Source organism: Panicum virgatum, chromosome 9N, assembly GCF_016808335.1.
Source record: "Panicum virgatum strain AP13 chromosome 9N, P.virgatum_v5, whole genome shotgun sequence".
Lineage (NCBI taxonomy): Eukaryota > Viridiplantae > Streptophyta > Magnoliopsida > Poales > Poaceae > Panicum > Panicum virgatum.
In genome coordinates, this window is record NC_053153.1 from 69,853,166 (window position 1) to 69,869,872 (window position 16,707).

Here is a 16,707-nt window from a genome sequence, read left to right on the forward strand (position 1 = left end):
GCCGGTGGTGCAGTCGGCACCTCCGCGCCGTTGACGCCCCCACCGGTCTCCGTGTCGCTGGTCTAGCCGCCACCGCGGGCGCCCTCACCGAGCCACCGCCGCCGCTCCTGCTGTAGGCTGCAGGGCTGCGGCTTCGGGTAGTTTGGGGTAACCCGAATCCGAATTTTCGGGTACCTGAAATGTCGAGTTTCTATTATTTCGGACAAATTTCGAGTATCAGTTCTCAAAACCCGAAATTTCAAAAACCTGAAAAACCCGACCCGAAATTTTCGGGCTACCCAAATATCCAGCCATATTGAAGAGAGCATTCAATTGTATTATCATAAAAGAAGACGGTAATACGTGAAAACCTCTTACTTTCCAACACAAGATGCTGCTGTTTTCTACGTAGTATTTTGTTTTTACTTTGTATTTTTAAAAGGGAACATATCGGGTGGAAATCACGATCTTCGTGAAAACTCGTGCAAACTACGGCAAAAAAAATCGTCTAAATTCACAAAAAAATCACTCATGTAGATGACATGATGATACACAATATTTTAAAATATCTTGTCCAATCTCGACTTCGTTTGGGAGATATAAAAATAACAATTTTCAGAAAAGAAAAGTGTCCAAATGATTTGTTAAAAATTTATTATTTTTATATCTCACAACCAAAGTCATGTTTGGCAAGATATTTTACAAAGTTGTGTATCATCATATCATCTATATTTATAATTTTTTTAATAAATTTAGACGACTTTTTCTTACAATAATAGTTTTTACGAAGATTACGATTTCCATTCTCTTTTAAAAATACACGTTTCGTACCGGCTGGATTTGCCCTTTTTTTTTGGGCTTGAATTGACGTGTGGCGGAGCTCCGGGGTGGGCTGACCCCCTCGCCTCGCGGCCTCGACTGCTGGCTGCGCCGGGGTGGGCGCCGCTGACCCTAGTGCAAGCACGCCGCCGCGGCGCCGCCCACCGCCGCAGCGCTCCGCCTCCGCGCTCCAGCCCGCCGCGCCAACACCCACTGCTGGTGCGCGCTGGCGTGGCTGCCGCAGCGCTCCGCCGCCGCGCGCCCGCGCCGCCACCCACCGCCGGTGCGCGCCGCCGGCCCGCCGCCTACCGCCGCAGGCAAGCTTCCGGCGACGCCGAGGACGACCGGTGGCTCCTCAAGGTGAGGTGCCCCTCTCGTAATTCGACGATTCATGCTGCCGTTTGGGTGTTGCTTTCTCAACAGAGGAGAGACTTTGCATTGGTAATTTAGTCGGATTAGTCTTTCTCTAGGTAAATTTTGTGCTGAATTGATGTTTGTCTTGTGATTAGTGGAAATTAGAAAATATATTTTCTGTGGTAATGGGTAGGGGGTGTTTTAATGTCCTAATAAACAACACCTATTGCGAGTGGATGGATTACTAGTATTCCACTCCACCTAATGCCTAAACAGATGCAAAACATCAATGGTCTTCCACTCCATGATAATTCAGCATGTAACTTCAAAAGCTTTAATTCAAGGATGACATGTTTTTTTAGATAAGTCAAGGATGACATGTATTGCTAGCAAAGTAGCTAGAAGTAATAGATCGTTCAAAGGGAAAGAAGTGAGCTACGCAATGGGTGGAAATGCAAACGATCCTTGTAGAACAGTTTGAATAGTGCTTGTGTTCACGTGCGACTTGCGTAAATGATAGTCTTCATCTTGCTCGCTGGCGGAGCCAAGAAAAAGTTGCATGAGGCCACGTAACAGTGGATTAATCACAATGTTTGCTAATTAATTTTTTAGATGATTTAAATGATAAAAAGCTGTGTGCAACTATTGTGTGCATCTAGCATAGGGGTGCCACAAGCAAGCATCAGAATTCAGAGAGGAATCGCCTTGATCTGCTCCATCAAAACGCCATCCCTTCAAGGGAGGGGAAAGAGGAGACAAAACCAAAGTCGCCATGCCTTATGGCCACCGCTGGTGCCGTCGTGGATCGACTCCGGCACCGGCTGGCCTCAGATGCTCGCCATTTGGAGCTGCCCTCAAGCACAGCTGAGGACGTGGCGCATGTCGGCCGAACTATGTCGAGGTTGCAAGATGTGCTTGCAAACCTGGAGAGGCAGTACTTCAAGATGCCTGCAGAGGCGAAGGATTGGATCAGGAAAATCAAGCAGATTGCTTATGACATGGAAGATCTTCTGGATGAGTTCGAAGACCCTTGCGGCATCAGATCTCCAAAAGGTTTCTCTTGCTTAGCAACGGTATGATACATTTACATGAAAAAGAATCGAGATGCTCACTAGAAATTAGTTCAGTGAATCAGTTAACTTCTTAGTGACAATGAAAAAGTACTTCGTTTCAGCTTGTAATTTTTTATAGTATATATAGTTCCCGTATAACACTAACACCTGCCACGTCTCTCTATCTTGTTTTCCCTTTGAAACAAAATAATCTGGAATTAACTTTTTGGAGATTTCTTGAGTAAAGCTGTTTCTGGATGCTATAACGTCTTTCTATGCCTATGCATGATCCATCTGAGCTACTGCAACTTTGATGTAAAATTATGCCTAGATGTCATTTAGCATTTTTCTGAGAAATTATGATAAACACCAGAAGGTAGATCTCTGTGTGTAATAATCTGAATGTAAAATCCAGGCAACATCATTCTGTTCAGCAGCTCCATTTGTGTTTCATAATAGTAGTGCGCAAAGAATGAAAATGCTCAGAAGAAAACTAGATTTATCAACTGAAGATTCTGTCATATACAGTTTAATGCAGCACAATTTATGCGATCATAAGCCATCTAATCAGCACCACGTGTTTCATGGAAGTGCTATTATTGGAAGAGATAGTGACAGAGAAAATGTAAAAAGTTTGCTCTTGAAACATGATGCAGACAAGATAACCATCATTCCGATTGTTGGCCTTACGGGTTTGGGGAAGACAACTCTAGCAAGGTTAATTTTTCATGACCAGACTGGAGAAGGGTGGAACTTTGATCTGCATATATGGATCCATTTGGACAGGAATTTGGAGCTTAATAAAATTGCTAGTGATATGATCTCGCAAGTTAATCAAACAGAAGATATTGCCGTTTCAGAGGTAACCAGGAATGACCAAATTCGAAATAACTTGCAGTTTATGAAGAAACGCGTTCAAGAAGTTATTCATGACAAAAGCTGTTTGATTGTCTTGGATGGCTTGTTGAGTACAGATAAAAACCAGCTTGCTGAACTGAAGGAAATGTTGACTAGTAAGAACAAGGGCACCAAAATCCTCATGACCATTTCCAATGAAATAACTGCAGAGCTGTTTCACACTATTCCACCTTATAAACTGGGTCCTTTATCCGAAGGTGATTGCTGGGAGATATTTTCTCGAAGAGCATTTGACAACGGAGATGGAAGCACACACCTCACTGAAATTGGGAAGCAAATGGTGAAAAAGTGCGAAGGCATGCCGGCGGTAGCATATTCTCTTGGTTCATTGGTTCGTCACAAGGGTGAGAGTGACTGGTTATGGGCTAGGGATAAGGATATATGGGAATTAGAGAGGAAGTTTTCTAGTGCAGTTGAAGTACTGACACCATTCAGTGAAATGTATTACACTATGCCCTTGGCTTTAAAATTATGCTTTGCATACTTGTCGGTTTTCTCCAAAGGGTCAAGAATTGATAAGGAGAAACTTATTCTGTTATTCAACAGTGGATGGCACTAGATATAGTTGGGTCGAAGCATGGGACTTTACCTGCTTACATTCATGGAGATATGTACATTCAAGAACTTTTGTCAATATTCTTCCTTCAAATTCAAGAGATATCCTCAGTAAGTTACTGCATTGTAGTATAAGAAAAACTGTGAGACATCAAAGCTTATTTCAAACATTGTAGTATAAGAAAAATTAAGAGTCAGATTTAATTTTGGAGACCATGATAAATCAACAATGCCTTATATTTTGAAATGGAGGGATTAATAACAACACACCACTAGTAAGCTGGTAATCTTTAAATCATGCACGTCACCTACCGGATATGTGTTGTGTGCTGTGAAGCACACATTGTTCTTAAGGATGGATTATTTTCATATTTTCAAACATATAGATTCCTGTAGAAGTTGCTCTTGGAAACAGATTATGTGATCAAGATTGTGTTTGTTTTGTCAGGCTACTGGAACCAATCACACCAGTAGTACCATGGTATTCCAAGTACATAACTTGGTACATGCATTTGCAAAATATGTTGCTCCTAATGACCTCGTAACTCTGGATGGTGGCAACCTGTCAATTGTCCCTTCAGCTGAAAAGATCAGTTACAGCTATGTGGTGGCGAATAATTACACTGCACATTTGCCAGCCCTGAAAGATTTTCTCACCAGGGCAAGGGCAGTATCATTCAAAAACTGTGAAACATCAAGGCTTATTTCAAATACACTCACCAAACTAAACCATTTGCGTGTTTTAGATCTCACTTGTTGTTCTATCGTTGAACTACCAGCTTCAATTGGCCATTTGAAGCCTCTGAGGTATCTCGATGCTTCTGGATTAAGGATTCGGGAATTACCCAACCAAATGAGCAGTTTGCTAAACCTTGAGGCATTGGATCTCTCAGAATCTTATGTTGAGGAGTTACCCACATTTATCGGTTCTTATCAAAAGCTAACATATTTGAAGTTTTGAACCTAGGAGGATGTGACAAACTTCGAAACTTGCCCCCCACGTTTTGTGATCTCAAGATGCCACAATATCTCAACCTATCGCGTTGTTCTGGAGTTGGTAACGTACCTGAATTTCTTTGCACACTCCATGAACTTTGATTTCTGGATCTATCAAGTTGCACTGAGATTCAACATTTCTCTCATTTATTGGGTAACCTAACAAATTTAGAGGGCCTTAACCTCTCAGGTTGTTCAAATCTCAAGAAACTACCAGAATCTTTTGGTAACCTTTATTTTCTTCGGTTCTTAAACTTATCAGGGTGCTCTGAGCTTCAGCAGTTGCCAGAATGTATTGTAGGGCTTGTAAATTTGCAATATCTGAACTTGGCACATGTTCTGCTTGAGTTGCCCGAGTCCAAGCTTGAGAGGCTCCGCTCGTTAGATATTACTGGTTATCGGCTCTCACTGTCGTCGGACACACCTCAAACATTTTCGAGCATTGTGCTGAAGATACCAAATCTCAAATTGCTCTTGACAGATGACTCGGATGTTGAAAGTTACCTATCCCGACACATTCAGTCCTTAACAGAAGTCAGAAATGTAGCAAGGGAGGGTAAGGCTGTACACACTTCAGAGAGGGCAAATCCACTGCAAATGGGAAAATCACCATACTCGCATACTTTGGAGGAAGATGCCTCTGAAAAAAACAGAGAGGTCAGGCAAGACCACCCTTTACCAGATCATTCTGATCCGAAGAATTTTAGTAAGTAACCATATAATAAACCCTGTGCAAATGTGTGCAATTATATTGTGATCTTCACATACTGATAGGCCACATCTAACTAGTCGCCGGTACTCTGTATTCTGTAATGGTATAATTTGATCACGATATGATACACAACACAAGTGGTACACAAATATATAAATATGAAAGTCTGGTACAAAAATATGAAAATAGTGTCGATGTTTAAGACAGAACCAGTAATATTAGATGTATCATCAAATATATTTTGATAGTGTAATTATTTGGTGATGTAGGTGTTGTCTAATACAATTAGTCAAAGGTAAGATAGTTGGATTTCGAGAAAAAAAACTAGAAATCAACTTGTTTTTAGAAAGAGGGAGTAGTGCTTCTTGTCTACACAGCAAGATATTAAAAGGTCAGATACAAACTGCATACTTGGTCTTTCTGAAAGATGAGTGTCACTCCCTCCGTTTTTTGTTTTGATAGCACAATGCTATGACCAATTACACCTATTAAATATCATATGAGTAAGTATTTTTTGAATATGAATCTAATAATCCCAATTTTTATGCCTAAAAAATCATTTATTAATAGAGTAATGGTTGATCAAAGATTTGATCTAACCAAACGCAATATGCCTTACGAAGATGAACAGAGTGAGTATGGTTTACCACATTCATTTACCCAGAAACAAGAGAAAAATTTTACAACAAATGTGGTGATGTTTAACCGCTTTTGTATTTGCAATATGAAACTCAAGTTACATAGTAGGCATTTTTCGCCCTACAAGTGCAAGTTAGATCGACATCAGAGTGAACGTGGTCACTATAATATGATCTGACAGAAGGCGTAATTCCTCCTCCCAGAATGGGCAGCAGTCCACACCAACAGTCAAGCTCCCGTCCCCGGCTGGGCGCCCCCGGAGAGGATCGGATGCTGCCGGCCGCCAGGATGGGCTCCTGTGGTACAAGGACAGCGGGCAGGTTGTCGATGGTAAGTTCTCCATGGCCGTGGTCCAGGCCAACAACCAGCTGGAGGACCAAAGCCAGGTGGAATCAGGGCCGCTCAGCGCAACGGACCCCAGCCTCCAAGGCACATTCGCCGGCGTTTATGATGGGCATGAAGGCCCGGAGACGGCGCGCTACATCAATGATCATCTCTTCGACCACCTGAGGAGTAAGCCTCTACCGCTGCTGAAGTTCATGCTTGAGATCAAATAAAAATCAAGCTATGCTATCAGATTTATGATTGTTACATCTGGTTTTGTGATATGCAAGTATGTATAGTTGATGCAACCTACATGGTTTGATGAGTGTGTAGAAAGCTACACAAGATTACATTTTATGGTACATGGACTTCATGAGGTATGTATTTCATTTTTGTACCATGAGCACAAGCTAAAGGGTAAATTTCTTATTATTGTCAAAAATAATGTGCATATATTATTAGTAATTCAAATACTAAATGCACACATTTAGGGAGAGTTCATCCTATGGTTTGTGTTGGGATCTTAGCTTCTTAGATGCCCAAACAGGGAGCATGAACAATATGAAAATGGCAATGAGAGTAGGAACTAAATTCTCCAGTAATAGCCAGGAAAATTCAATCCTTTACATTGTGGAGAGGGGGGCTATTTATACCTCTAGCCCTCGGCCAGGTTTTCCTAAATTGCCCCCTTCCAACTCATTTACAGCTCACTTACAGCCGGTTTCGGAGTAAAATTACAAGGTGCGAGGTGTACACGTCCGACCTTCTCACGGTGCGAGGTGTACAAATCCGACATTCTCACGTATTCACGTTTTACACGCACGCTTATACCCGTTGAAGGTCATCGTGTCCTTCGGAGCATCTCCGAAGGTACTCATCTTCGATCCTGTGCTTCCGAGTGGTCAGTCGCCACCTTCGGTCACCCGAAGGTGGTCTTCCCGAAGCTTCGCAGGTCTTGGTCCATGGGCTTGTGCTTCCGAGTCGTCGATCATCACCCTCGGCCACCCGAAGGCACGATCTTTCGTCACCTTCGGCTTCCCAAAGGTGCCCATCTTCGGTGCTTCGCAGGTACCTTCGGGTCCGAAGGTGGGCTTCTCGCTCCCTGGTGTCTTGATTGGCACCGAGCACCCTTCGGGCGCTCTTGTTACCCAACACCGTGGCCCTGCAGACGGGTTAGGAGATATTTTTGAGGCAGAGATTACCCTCCGGGTGTACTCCCGAAGGTCCAATCCCCAACAGATTGCGAGGTCCGAAGCCGACGGTCCGAACCCTTGTCAATGAAGAAGATTGCGTGTAACCTTCGGGAAGATCCCGAGGAAAAACGTCTCCCGAACCGTCGGCTGCAACGGTCGGTTTTGTTTGCGTACGTGTCAGGCTCTGATTGCGCCGCTTGGGCGTTTGACTCCTCGATTTTACCGTTGGTACTGTTGCTTTTCCCCGCCCATATAAGCGGAGCAGGGGGGGTAAAACCCGTGCCCTCTCGTACTTTGCTTACCTTCGGCGCTTTTCGCTATAAAGCGCTTCTTCTGAAGGTTCCGCTTTCGTGCGTGATCAAGCTAGTCGTTCTTCTCGGTGTAAGTAGCTTTGAGGCACATGGCTCGCACTAAGCAGACAACGAGGTTGATCGAAGGTTCGTTTGAGCCCTTTTTTCTAATTTGCCTTTCTTCATTTTTTGTAGATATGGCATTCATTAAGAGGGTGGTTCGCGCAGACTCTGGTCCGGCTCCCGAAGGAGAGGCGGGTGCTTCACAGTCGTCTCAGTAGCAGCAGTCCAGCGAGGGCCTTTCGGCGGTGTCTGCAGACGTGTCGGAACTGATGGCTCTGGAGAAACGTAAGACTTTGCTTTTCGAGCCATTTGTCGTTTCTCAGAGCACGATAGATTTCTACATTTCGAAAGGCTATTTCGCCGAAGGTGTTTGTCGCCCTCCAGGGGCGGAAGTGATTCCTGTACCGGAGACCGGCGAGGTTGTGGTTTTTAAGGACTTTTTTACAGCGGGGCTTAGACTTCCGATGGATCCAATCGTGCCGAAGCTTTTGGAGCCGTTCAATGTGAAGCTGCACCACTTTACCCCGAATGGGATTGTTGCTTTGTCCAAGTTTCTGTGGGTGGTACGGACCTTCGGAGGGGAAGTGACTGTGGATGCCTTTTGTAGGCTTTTTCAGCTGCACTGCCAGTCTCGTAAGGTCTATGTAGATGATGATGCCGAGCTTAGCGAGGTTCAGAACGGCTGTTGCACCTTCGTTCCTCGCAAGCCGAACAAAAGGACCGGCCTAGTGAAGGTTATGCTCTCGACGGCTTACAAGAACAAGTGGGAGGAGAACTGGTTGGGATACTGGTTTTACGCCAAGATTGGCTTCCCTGATCCCGAAGGTTCTGTCGAGGAGAAGTATCTGCTGGCTTCGGACATTGAGATGTTCGATCACGTCTATCAGCCTGCCTTCAGCAAGCGTGGGCCGGGTTTCAAATCGTGTCTGGAAGCCTTCATGACGGCTTGCCAAGTTTGTGGTAGCAGGGATGCTGTCGAGGAATTTCTGGCTGCGAAGGTTTGGCCTTTGGCTGTTGGCTGGTCTCTGTCGAGGTTCGAGCGCAAGCGCTTTGCTGGTTTGAAGTATGAAGTGACTTCTCCGGTTTTTGGGCTTCGGAGGCCCGAAGGTTCCAATGACGAAGTTATTTGTGGGTGAGCTGGAGCGGCAGGCTGCGGAGATACTAGGTCCTTGGAACAAAAAGGAGTATCATTCTTTGGTGGAGGTGTGCGGCGGTAACCTTCGGTTGAACCAGTGTTTGGCTGAGATGGGCGTGGCCTACGAGGCTCGGCCGGTGCCGGCGAACGCTGTTCCAAGAATGACTCCGCCGGGGAACGTTGGTTCTGAGGTTCCTGGGTCGAAGTCCAGAGGTAAGGCTAAGGTGGAGGAGGTGGGGAGCTCCGGGGTTGTTGGCACGCGAGGTCGCGGGCGCGGTCGGAAACCTTCGAGCACTAAGGTTTCTGTTGCGAGGGCTGAGAGCGCCAAGAGGAAGGCGCAGGATGAGGAGGTTTCTTCGGGCGACAGTGGTACGCCCTCATTTATGGAAGAGCTCATGGGGACGGTGGGCGGGGAGATTGTAGTTCCCGAGGGGAGGCTTTGAAGATCCCGTTATGATCTCAGCGATGAGTACGGGACCATGTTTTTTGGTTCCGGCCGTCGGGTTGAGGTGGCAAGAGCTCTGATTAACCTTCACTGTTCCTCCGAAGGTACAACGAAACGCCGGAGGATTCAGAGTCTTGTCAAGACTGGGGCCAAGCCTGCGGACATTCCGAAGCCGCTTGAGCCTAGGCCTACTCGGCCTGTGATTGGTGTCCCGAAGGATGCAGCGCCGACGACGGCGGTCGCCACACCTTCCCTTGCGGCGGGTGCCGAGGAGGGGGAGATCGCGATTGGTGAGACGCTGCTCTCTCTCAGGGGCGGGGATTTCCCAGGCGGAGCCTCGGCTCTACCTTCGGATATGGAGGTGGAGGTTCTGGAGGGGTTGAGCTTCGATGAAGCCGGTAAGCTTTGTTTCCTTGGTTTTGACAGCCCTTGGTTTTTTTGTGATCTTAGAGGGTCCCTCTTTTTATTTCCTCTGCAGCTGTGTCTGCGTCGATGAAGCAACTTTTGGCGGTGATGCGTGGGCCTGGAACGACTGGGATTCTTCCCCCTGAGAAGGGTAAGGCGGGGTCGGATTGTGTTTGGCTTTTGTTCACTTTTTGTTGTTCTCGAAGGTGATATTTTGTTTGATTCAGAGTTTAATGCAGCCGTGGCAGAAACGTCCACCTCAGATGCTGCATTCATCGTGGCCGACTTGAGCAAGAAGCTTGCCCACGCTAGCCGTATTTTGATGCAGAAGGCCAAGGAGGACGCGGGCCTTCGGGTCAAGAGCGCCACTGAGAAGCTGAGCCTATCGGAGAAGCTACGGCGGGCTGAGGCGGAAGTTCTCGCTCTGAGGGATGAGAACACACAATTGAAGGGGAAGTGTACCAGGTTGGAGGCTGCAGCGAGGGACAACGAGAGGGTTCTTGAAAACCTTCGGAAGACGGTAGAGGATGACGCCAATGAGAAGAAAGCTCTTAAGGATAAGGTTAGTGAGTTGGAGGCGATTCAAACTAGGGTGGCGGAGCTCGAGGGGGTTTTCTCGGAGGATTCCGCTCGGGCCGACGCGGTGTACCAAGAGTACAAGAAGGCTCTTGCTGCCCTTGGAGCGGAGCCTTTGCCCTTGCCTGAGCCGGCCGACGGTCCCCAAGTTTTCTTTCAACGTTTGGACTAGTTGCTATCGGAGTTCGAGGGTCTCGGGGAGGTGATGAGCGTTGCGAATGATAACGCGGCGTCCGTCTCCTTCGAGGGGCTTGTTGGGAACCTTCTCCGTGCTGGCGCCGTCGACCTTTCTAAGATCGAAGGGGACTTTCAGTACGTTCCCTACGAGGGTTTGTCCGAAGAGGTTGACAGGATTCAGAATGTCAAGATTGCATACTTCGAGCGTTTCTGGGAGCCTTCGGGGAAGGTCGCTGTTAGGACCCTCGCAGCTGCTGTGACAGGGGTAAGCTTCGTTTCAGATGGCTCTGAGTTTTTTTTCGGTTTTTGGTTTTCTCGTGGTAAAACTTTGTTATTTTTGCAGGAATTAAATCCTGATCAACCTTCGGGGGTCGAAGGGACACACGAAGCGAGCAGGTCTCCTTCGGGACGCGAATCGGACGGATCGCCGAGAGCTCAGGTGTAAAGATTAGCTTGTAGGGGTTTGTTTTGGGGGCTTCAGAACTTGTTTGCAAATATTCCCATACTGCAGGACGTGAACAACGCTAGGGTATCAATGAGCTGGGAGGCTTTCAGCCTTGCTCGTCCCGGATGCAGCGTTGCAGAATACTTGTGCTGGTCCTGACGTGATTCATTGTAATATTTTTTCCTTTCGTTCGTATGTTAACTTCGCGTTGCTTCTCGATGTGTATGTACTCTCGAGATTGTTTTTCCCGGGGCTTCTTGTTGCGCGTCCTTCGGGCTCCCTCTCTGTGTGCATCCTTCGAGATGCCTTTGTTCGGGCATCCTTTAAGATTATTCTTTGAATGCATCCTTTGAGATGCTGTGTTTTGTGCACCCTTCGAGGTGCCTTGTGATGTGCATCCTTCGAGGTGCCTTGTGATGTGCATCCTTCGAGGTACTGTTTTTGTGCATCCTTTGGGATGCCTTGTGATGTGCATCCTTCGAGGTGCTTTTTTGTGGGGTGTGCCAGGGGTCTTAAGAAAATCGTCTCCTTCGGGTTGTTGTGTTTTGTGCACCCTTTTTAGACAACGCTCGTTAGGGTTTTGTATTGGGAAAAACGTCTCCCCCCTTCCTAACGAGTTGTTGCCCGGAGGCAGTTTGTGTAGTAAGGTGAGTTCTCTTTTGTGGAACTTTGATAGACTATTTGTTTACCACCGAGGCAACGCGAGGAAATTTCGGATTTTTGAGAAAACGTCTCCCCCCTTTCTTGCGCGCTGTTGCCTTCGGGGGGTTTTGTTCTTTTTGTTTTGTGGGTCGAGTAATTGATGCCGAGGGGTTTGGAAGAAAAACGTCTCCCCCTTTCTGGCATCCATGTTTCGATCTTTCCGAGCGTATTTTTCTTTTGGTTTTTTGTCGAAGGTCTTTTGGTTCGGTTCATCCTGAAAGTCGAAACCCCCCTTTTTTGCCGAAGGTTGAAGTTTCTTGGCGTTATTTTTGCGAATTTCGTGTCTTCAGTGCCGAAGGTTTTTTGGTTCAGACCTTTAGAAGGCCGAAGCCCCTTGGCGTTCTTTTTGCACATTTTGTGACTTTATTGCCAAAGGTCTTTTGGTTCGGACCTTTTTGAAGGTCGAAGCCCCTTGGCATTTGTTTTGCACTTATTGTGCCTTTTGTGCCGAAGGTCTTTTAGTTCGGGCCTTTTTGAAGGTCGAAGCCCCTTGGCGTTTGTTTTGCACTTATTGTGCCTTTTGTGCCGAAGGTTTTTTGATTCGGACCTTTTTGAAGGTCGAAGCCCCTTGGCGATTTGTTTGCACTTATTGTGCCTTTTTTGCCGAAGGTTTTTGGGTTCGGACCTTTTGAAAGGTCGAAGCCCCTTGGCGTTCGATTTGCACTTATTGTGCCTTTTTTGCCGAAGGTTTTTTTGGTTCGGATCTTTTGAAAGGTCGAAGCCCCTTGGCGTTCGATTTACACTTATTGTGCCTTTTTTGCCGAAGGTTTTTTGGTTCGGACCTTTTGAAACGTCGAAACCCCTTGGCGCTCGATTTGCACTTATTGTGCCTTTTTTGCCGAAGGTTTTTTGGTTCGGACCTTTTGAAAGGTCAAAGCCCCTTGGCGTTTTGTTTGCACTTATTGTGCCTTTGGATAAGTATGCAAAGTTTGCGGATTCTGCATACTTTGCTAACTCACTGTTTTGTGCAGCATGTAGTTGCTTGCCGAAGCTTGCCACTTGGGCTGCTTAGGCGAAGGTGACACTTTGTTTGGGGAAATTCATTGCATTGAAATTGTTTACAATGGGTCCGCCTCGTCAAAAATCTCACCTCCTGTGTGGAGTTTCCCCTTGTGAGGAAAAGAGTTCGGCCCGTTTGCAATGTAAAAATAACTGAAAATAAATGCGAAGGTCCGCAATCGCTTATAGGTTCGCGATGCGGCCTTTTTACAGGTTTATATGTAATACTTTTTGAGGCTGTCCGCATTCCAAGGATGCTGCAGCTCATTGCCTTCGGCGTCGGATAGGTGGTATGACTCTGGCCTGTTGCTCTTGATTACTAGGAATGGCCCTTCCCACTTGGGTTGAAGTTTGCCGGAGGTTTCGGCATTTGGCTTCCTTTTTAGTACACAATCTCCGACTGTGATGCCATTTTTCACGATTTTATTGTCTCTCCACTTCGTGGTTTCTTGTTGATATTTGTCTAGGTTTTCTGAAGCTTGTAGGATGTCTAGCTCTATGAGGTCTTTGTCATCCTAGGGTGTGGCCTCAACTTGGTGAGTCACCCTTAGGCTTCGATTTTTAAGCTCCTCTGGTTTCATTGCTTCGGCACCGTACAGTAGCCTGAATGGGGTGAACTTGGTGATTCTTGATTCTGAGGTGTTGTGGGACCAAATGATCTTTGGGAGTTCATCGGCCCATTTGCCCTTTTTCTGATCAAATAGGCACTTCTTGACGCTGCCGAATATGATGCCATTGGCCCTTTCAACGGCCCCGTTGGATTGTGGGTGGTACACCGAGGCAAAGATTACCTTCGTGCCCAAACTGTAACAGAATTCTCTGAGGAGCTGTGAATCAAATTGTTTGCTGTTATCGACAGTGATCTCCCTTGGGACCCCGAACCTGCAGACGATGTTCTGCCAAAAGAATTTTCTGATTGTTTCTGATGTGATGTTGATGAGTGGCTTGGCTTCTATCCACTTTGTAAAGTACTCAACAACAACTGTTGCGTACTTGTAATTGCCCTGAGCCGTGGGTAGGGGTCCCACTAGGTCAATTCCCCATCTTTGAAGAGGCCAGGTTGGAGGTATCAGCTGAGTTGGCTCCGAAGGTTTTGTGAATTCGGGCCCATCATTTGGCATGCTTGGCATGTTTTCACTATGTGCTGAGCGTCCTTCAGCGCTGTTGGCCAGAAGAATCCTTGCCTGAAGGCTTTGGAGACAAGTTGTCTGAAGCCAATGTGGGATCCGCAAAACCCGGAGTGAATTTCCTTGAGGAGCTCGATTCCCTCGGTTGTCGATATGCACTTCAACCATGGGCTGGTTACACCTGACTTGAACAACTCTCCCTCGGATATAACATAGCGCCTCGCTCTCTGGAACATTTTCTTTTCCTCTTTCTCATTTGGCAGCTCGATGTTTCCTCGAAGGTACTTCATTTATAGGTGTTCTCCAATCTTCGGCTGAGATGACTGAGACTTGTTTTTCTTTCTTCGGCTTGACCGAATGTTCTGTGATTTCTTCGAAAAATACATCCGAGGGTAACTGCTCCTTTCTTGATGCTGCCTTTGCCAGTTTGTCGGCTTCGTCGTTCATGTGTCTCGGGATATGAACGATGTCGAAGCCCTTGAAATACTTCTCCATGGATCTGACGGCATCGAGGTACTCTATAAGCTCTGGTTTTCTTGCCTCCGAGTCCTTTTCGATGTGGTCTCTGATGACCTTCGAATCTGTTTTGACTATGAAGTTTTGATGGCCAAGGGCTTTCATTTTGCGAAGGCCCAGGAGCAAGGCTTCGTACTCGGTGGTGTTGTTGGTAGATGATTCGAGGTTGCCGAAGGTTAGTCGTGCTGCGTATCTTGTTTTTGCTCCCGAAGGAGACTCTATGATTGCAGCAATGCCCACTCCGTCGTTGCACCAAGCCCCGTCGCAGTGCACGATCCAGGTTTCAGTCGAAGGTTCCTCCTTGAAGGTTGGGGATGTCCAGTCGGCAATGAAGTATGCCAATACTTGTGATTTGATGGCTGTTCTTCTCTCGAAGTCTATGTAGAACTCCGAGAGTTCTGAAGCCCATTTGGCAATTCTAGCTGAGGCCTCTTTGTTACTGAACAAATCATGCAGAGGTTGATCTGTGACCACGATTATCTTGTGAGCTTCGAAGTAGTGCCGAAGCTTCCGAGAAGACATGACTACTGTGTATGCAATTTTCTCTAGCTCTGAGTACAGGAGCTTCAAGGCTGCAAGAGCTTCGGATACGAAGTAAACAGGTAGCTGCTGCTTCTTTACCCCAATTTCTCTCTCGAGGACTAGTGTTGCACTGACAGCGGAGTATGATGCTGCGATGTACAGGAGCAACACGTCCTTCGTGTTGGGTGAGGTCATTTTGACCATGTTCTGGAGATGGTTTTTGAGTCCCTGAAGGGCTTTGCTTTGCTCATGGCCCCACTCGAATTTGTTTGCGTTGCGAAGGACCTTAAAGAATGGTAGGCTTCGGTCTGCAGAGCGAGGGATGAATCTGTTTAGGGCTGCTATTCGCCCTGTGAGTTTCTGTACGTCCCTGATGGACTTTGGCTCCTCCATGTTCCAAAGAGTTTTTACTTTGTCGGGGTTTACTTCGATGCCTTTGGTGGACACTAGGCATCCTATCACTTTTCCTTTGTGGACTCCAAAGATGCACTTGTTGGGGTTCAAAGACAGTCCTGCTTTTCTTAGGCTTGCGAAGGTTTCGGCCATGTCTGCCACATGGTTGCTTCTTATTGAACTGGTTACTACAATATCATCAACATAAGCCAGGACATTCCTTCTAAGTTGGTATTCTAAGACCACGGAGGACATTCTTGAAAAAGACTGTCCTGCATTCTTTAATCCTTCGGGCATCCTCACGAAGCAGTAGGTGTCGAATGGTGTTATGAAGCTTGTTTTCTCTTCATCTTCCTTTCTCATCCATATCTGATGGTATCCGGAGAAGCAATCCAGCAGAGACATTAGTTGACTGTTTGCTGTGTCATCAACGACTCTGTCGATTCTTGGCAGCGGGAAGTCATCCTTTGAGCAGGCTTTATTGAGGTCAGTGAAATCGATGCACTTGCGCCATTTGCCATTCTTCTTTTTGACCGGCACGGTGTTTGCCAGCCATGTTGGGCACTTGACTTCTCTAATGACATTTGCATCTAGCAGTCTCTGGACTTCGGCCTTGACTGCTGCGACTTTTTCATCTGCCATTTTGCGAAGCTTCTGCTTCTTCGGCTTGATGTTTGGGTTGATGTCCAGGCGATGCTCAATGATGTCTCTACTGACTCCCCGAAGGTCGCTGGCAGACCATGCAAAAACATCTTGATTCTTGCGGAGGAACTCGAGAAGTTCTTTCTCTTCTTCGGGCTCGAGGGTTGCATTGATAGTCACCATTTTGTCGGGTAGATGTACATCGAGGGGGACCTTCTTGACTTCACAGTCTTCTTCGAAGGTTGCTTTCTCGCTGTCCCTTTGCTGCTCTTTGAAGGTAACGGACTTGGATTCAGTCCGAAGGTTGTGGACATTTTTCTGGCCTGGGGTGTATCCCCGCTCAATGTCCCGCTCAAGTTGCTGGTCCCCGCGGACGGTGATGACCCCCGCGGGAGCTGGCATCTTCATGCACAAGTATAGTTGATGAACGATAGCTTCGAACTTGTTGATTGTCCCCCTTCCTAAGATTGCGCGGTATGGGTAGGGCATTTCTACCACATCAAAGGTGATGTGCTCTGTTCTTGCGTTGGCCGTGTCTCCGAAGGACACGGGGAGTGGCAATTTGCCGATTGCATTCACTCTCTTTCCTCCAAATCCCATTAAAGGGATATCCGAAGGCTGAAGCAGGCTTCGTTCTATACCCATCTTATCGAAGGTGTCGGAAAAGATGATGTCTGCAGAACTGCCAGTGTCAACTAGTATCTTGCCGATCCTCCAGCTCTGAATGTT

General features: G+C 46.7%; 2 protein-coding genes across 2 annotated transcripts; one reads left to right on the top strand and one right to left on the bottom strand.

Annotated features, from left to right (window-relative positions):
• Nucleotides 1-827: 827 nt before the first annotated feature.
• Nucleotides 828-3,792, top strand: LOC120691779 (putative disease resistance protein RGA3). The gene is made up of 3 exons (XM_039974973.1): nt 828-1,158; nt 1,812-2,225; nt 2,620-3,792. The coding sequence occupies exons 2-3, from the start codon at nt 1,932-1,934 to the stop codon at nt 3,679-3,681; spliced, it is 1,356 nt and encodes a 451-aa protein (XP_039830907.1). The 5' UTR covers nt 828-1,158; nt 1,812-1,931; the 3' UTR covers nt 3,682-3,792.
• A 9,501-nt stretch (nt 3,793-13,293) lies between these two features.
• Nucleotides 13,294-16,623, bottom strand: LOC120689308. The gene is made up of 2 exons (XM_039971606.1): nt 14,290-16,623; nt 13,294-13,674 (listed from the first exon to the last, which is right to left on the bottom strand). The coding sequence occupies exons 1-2, from the start codon at nt 16,621-16,623 to the stop codon at nt 13,294-13,296; spliced, it is 2,715 nt and encodes a 904-aa protein (XP_039827540.1).
• Nucleotides 16,624-16,707: the final 84 nt, after the last annotated feature.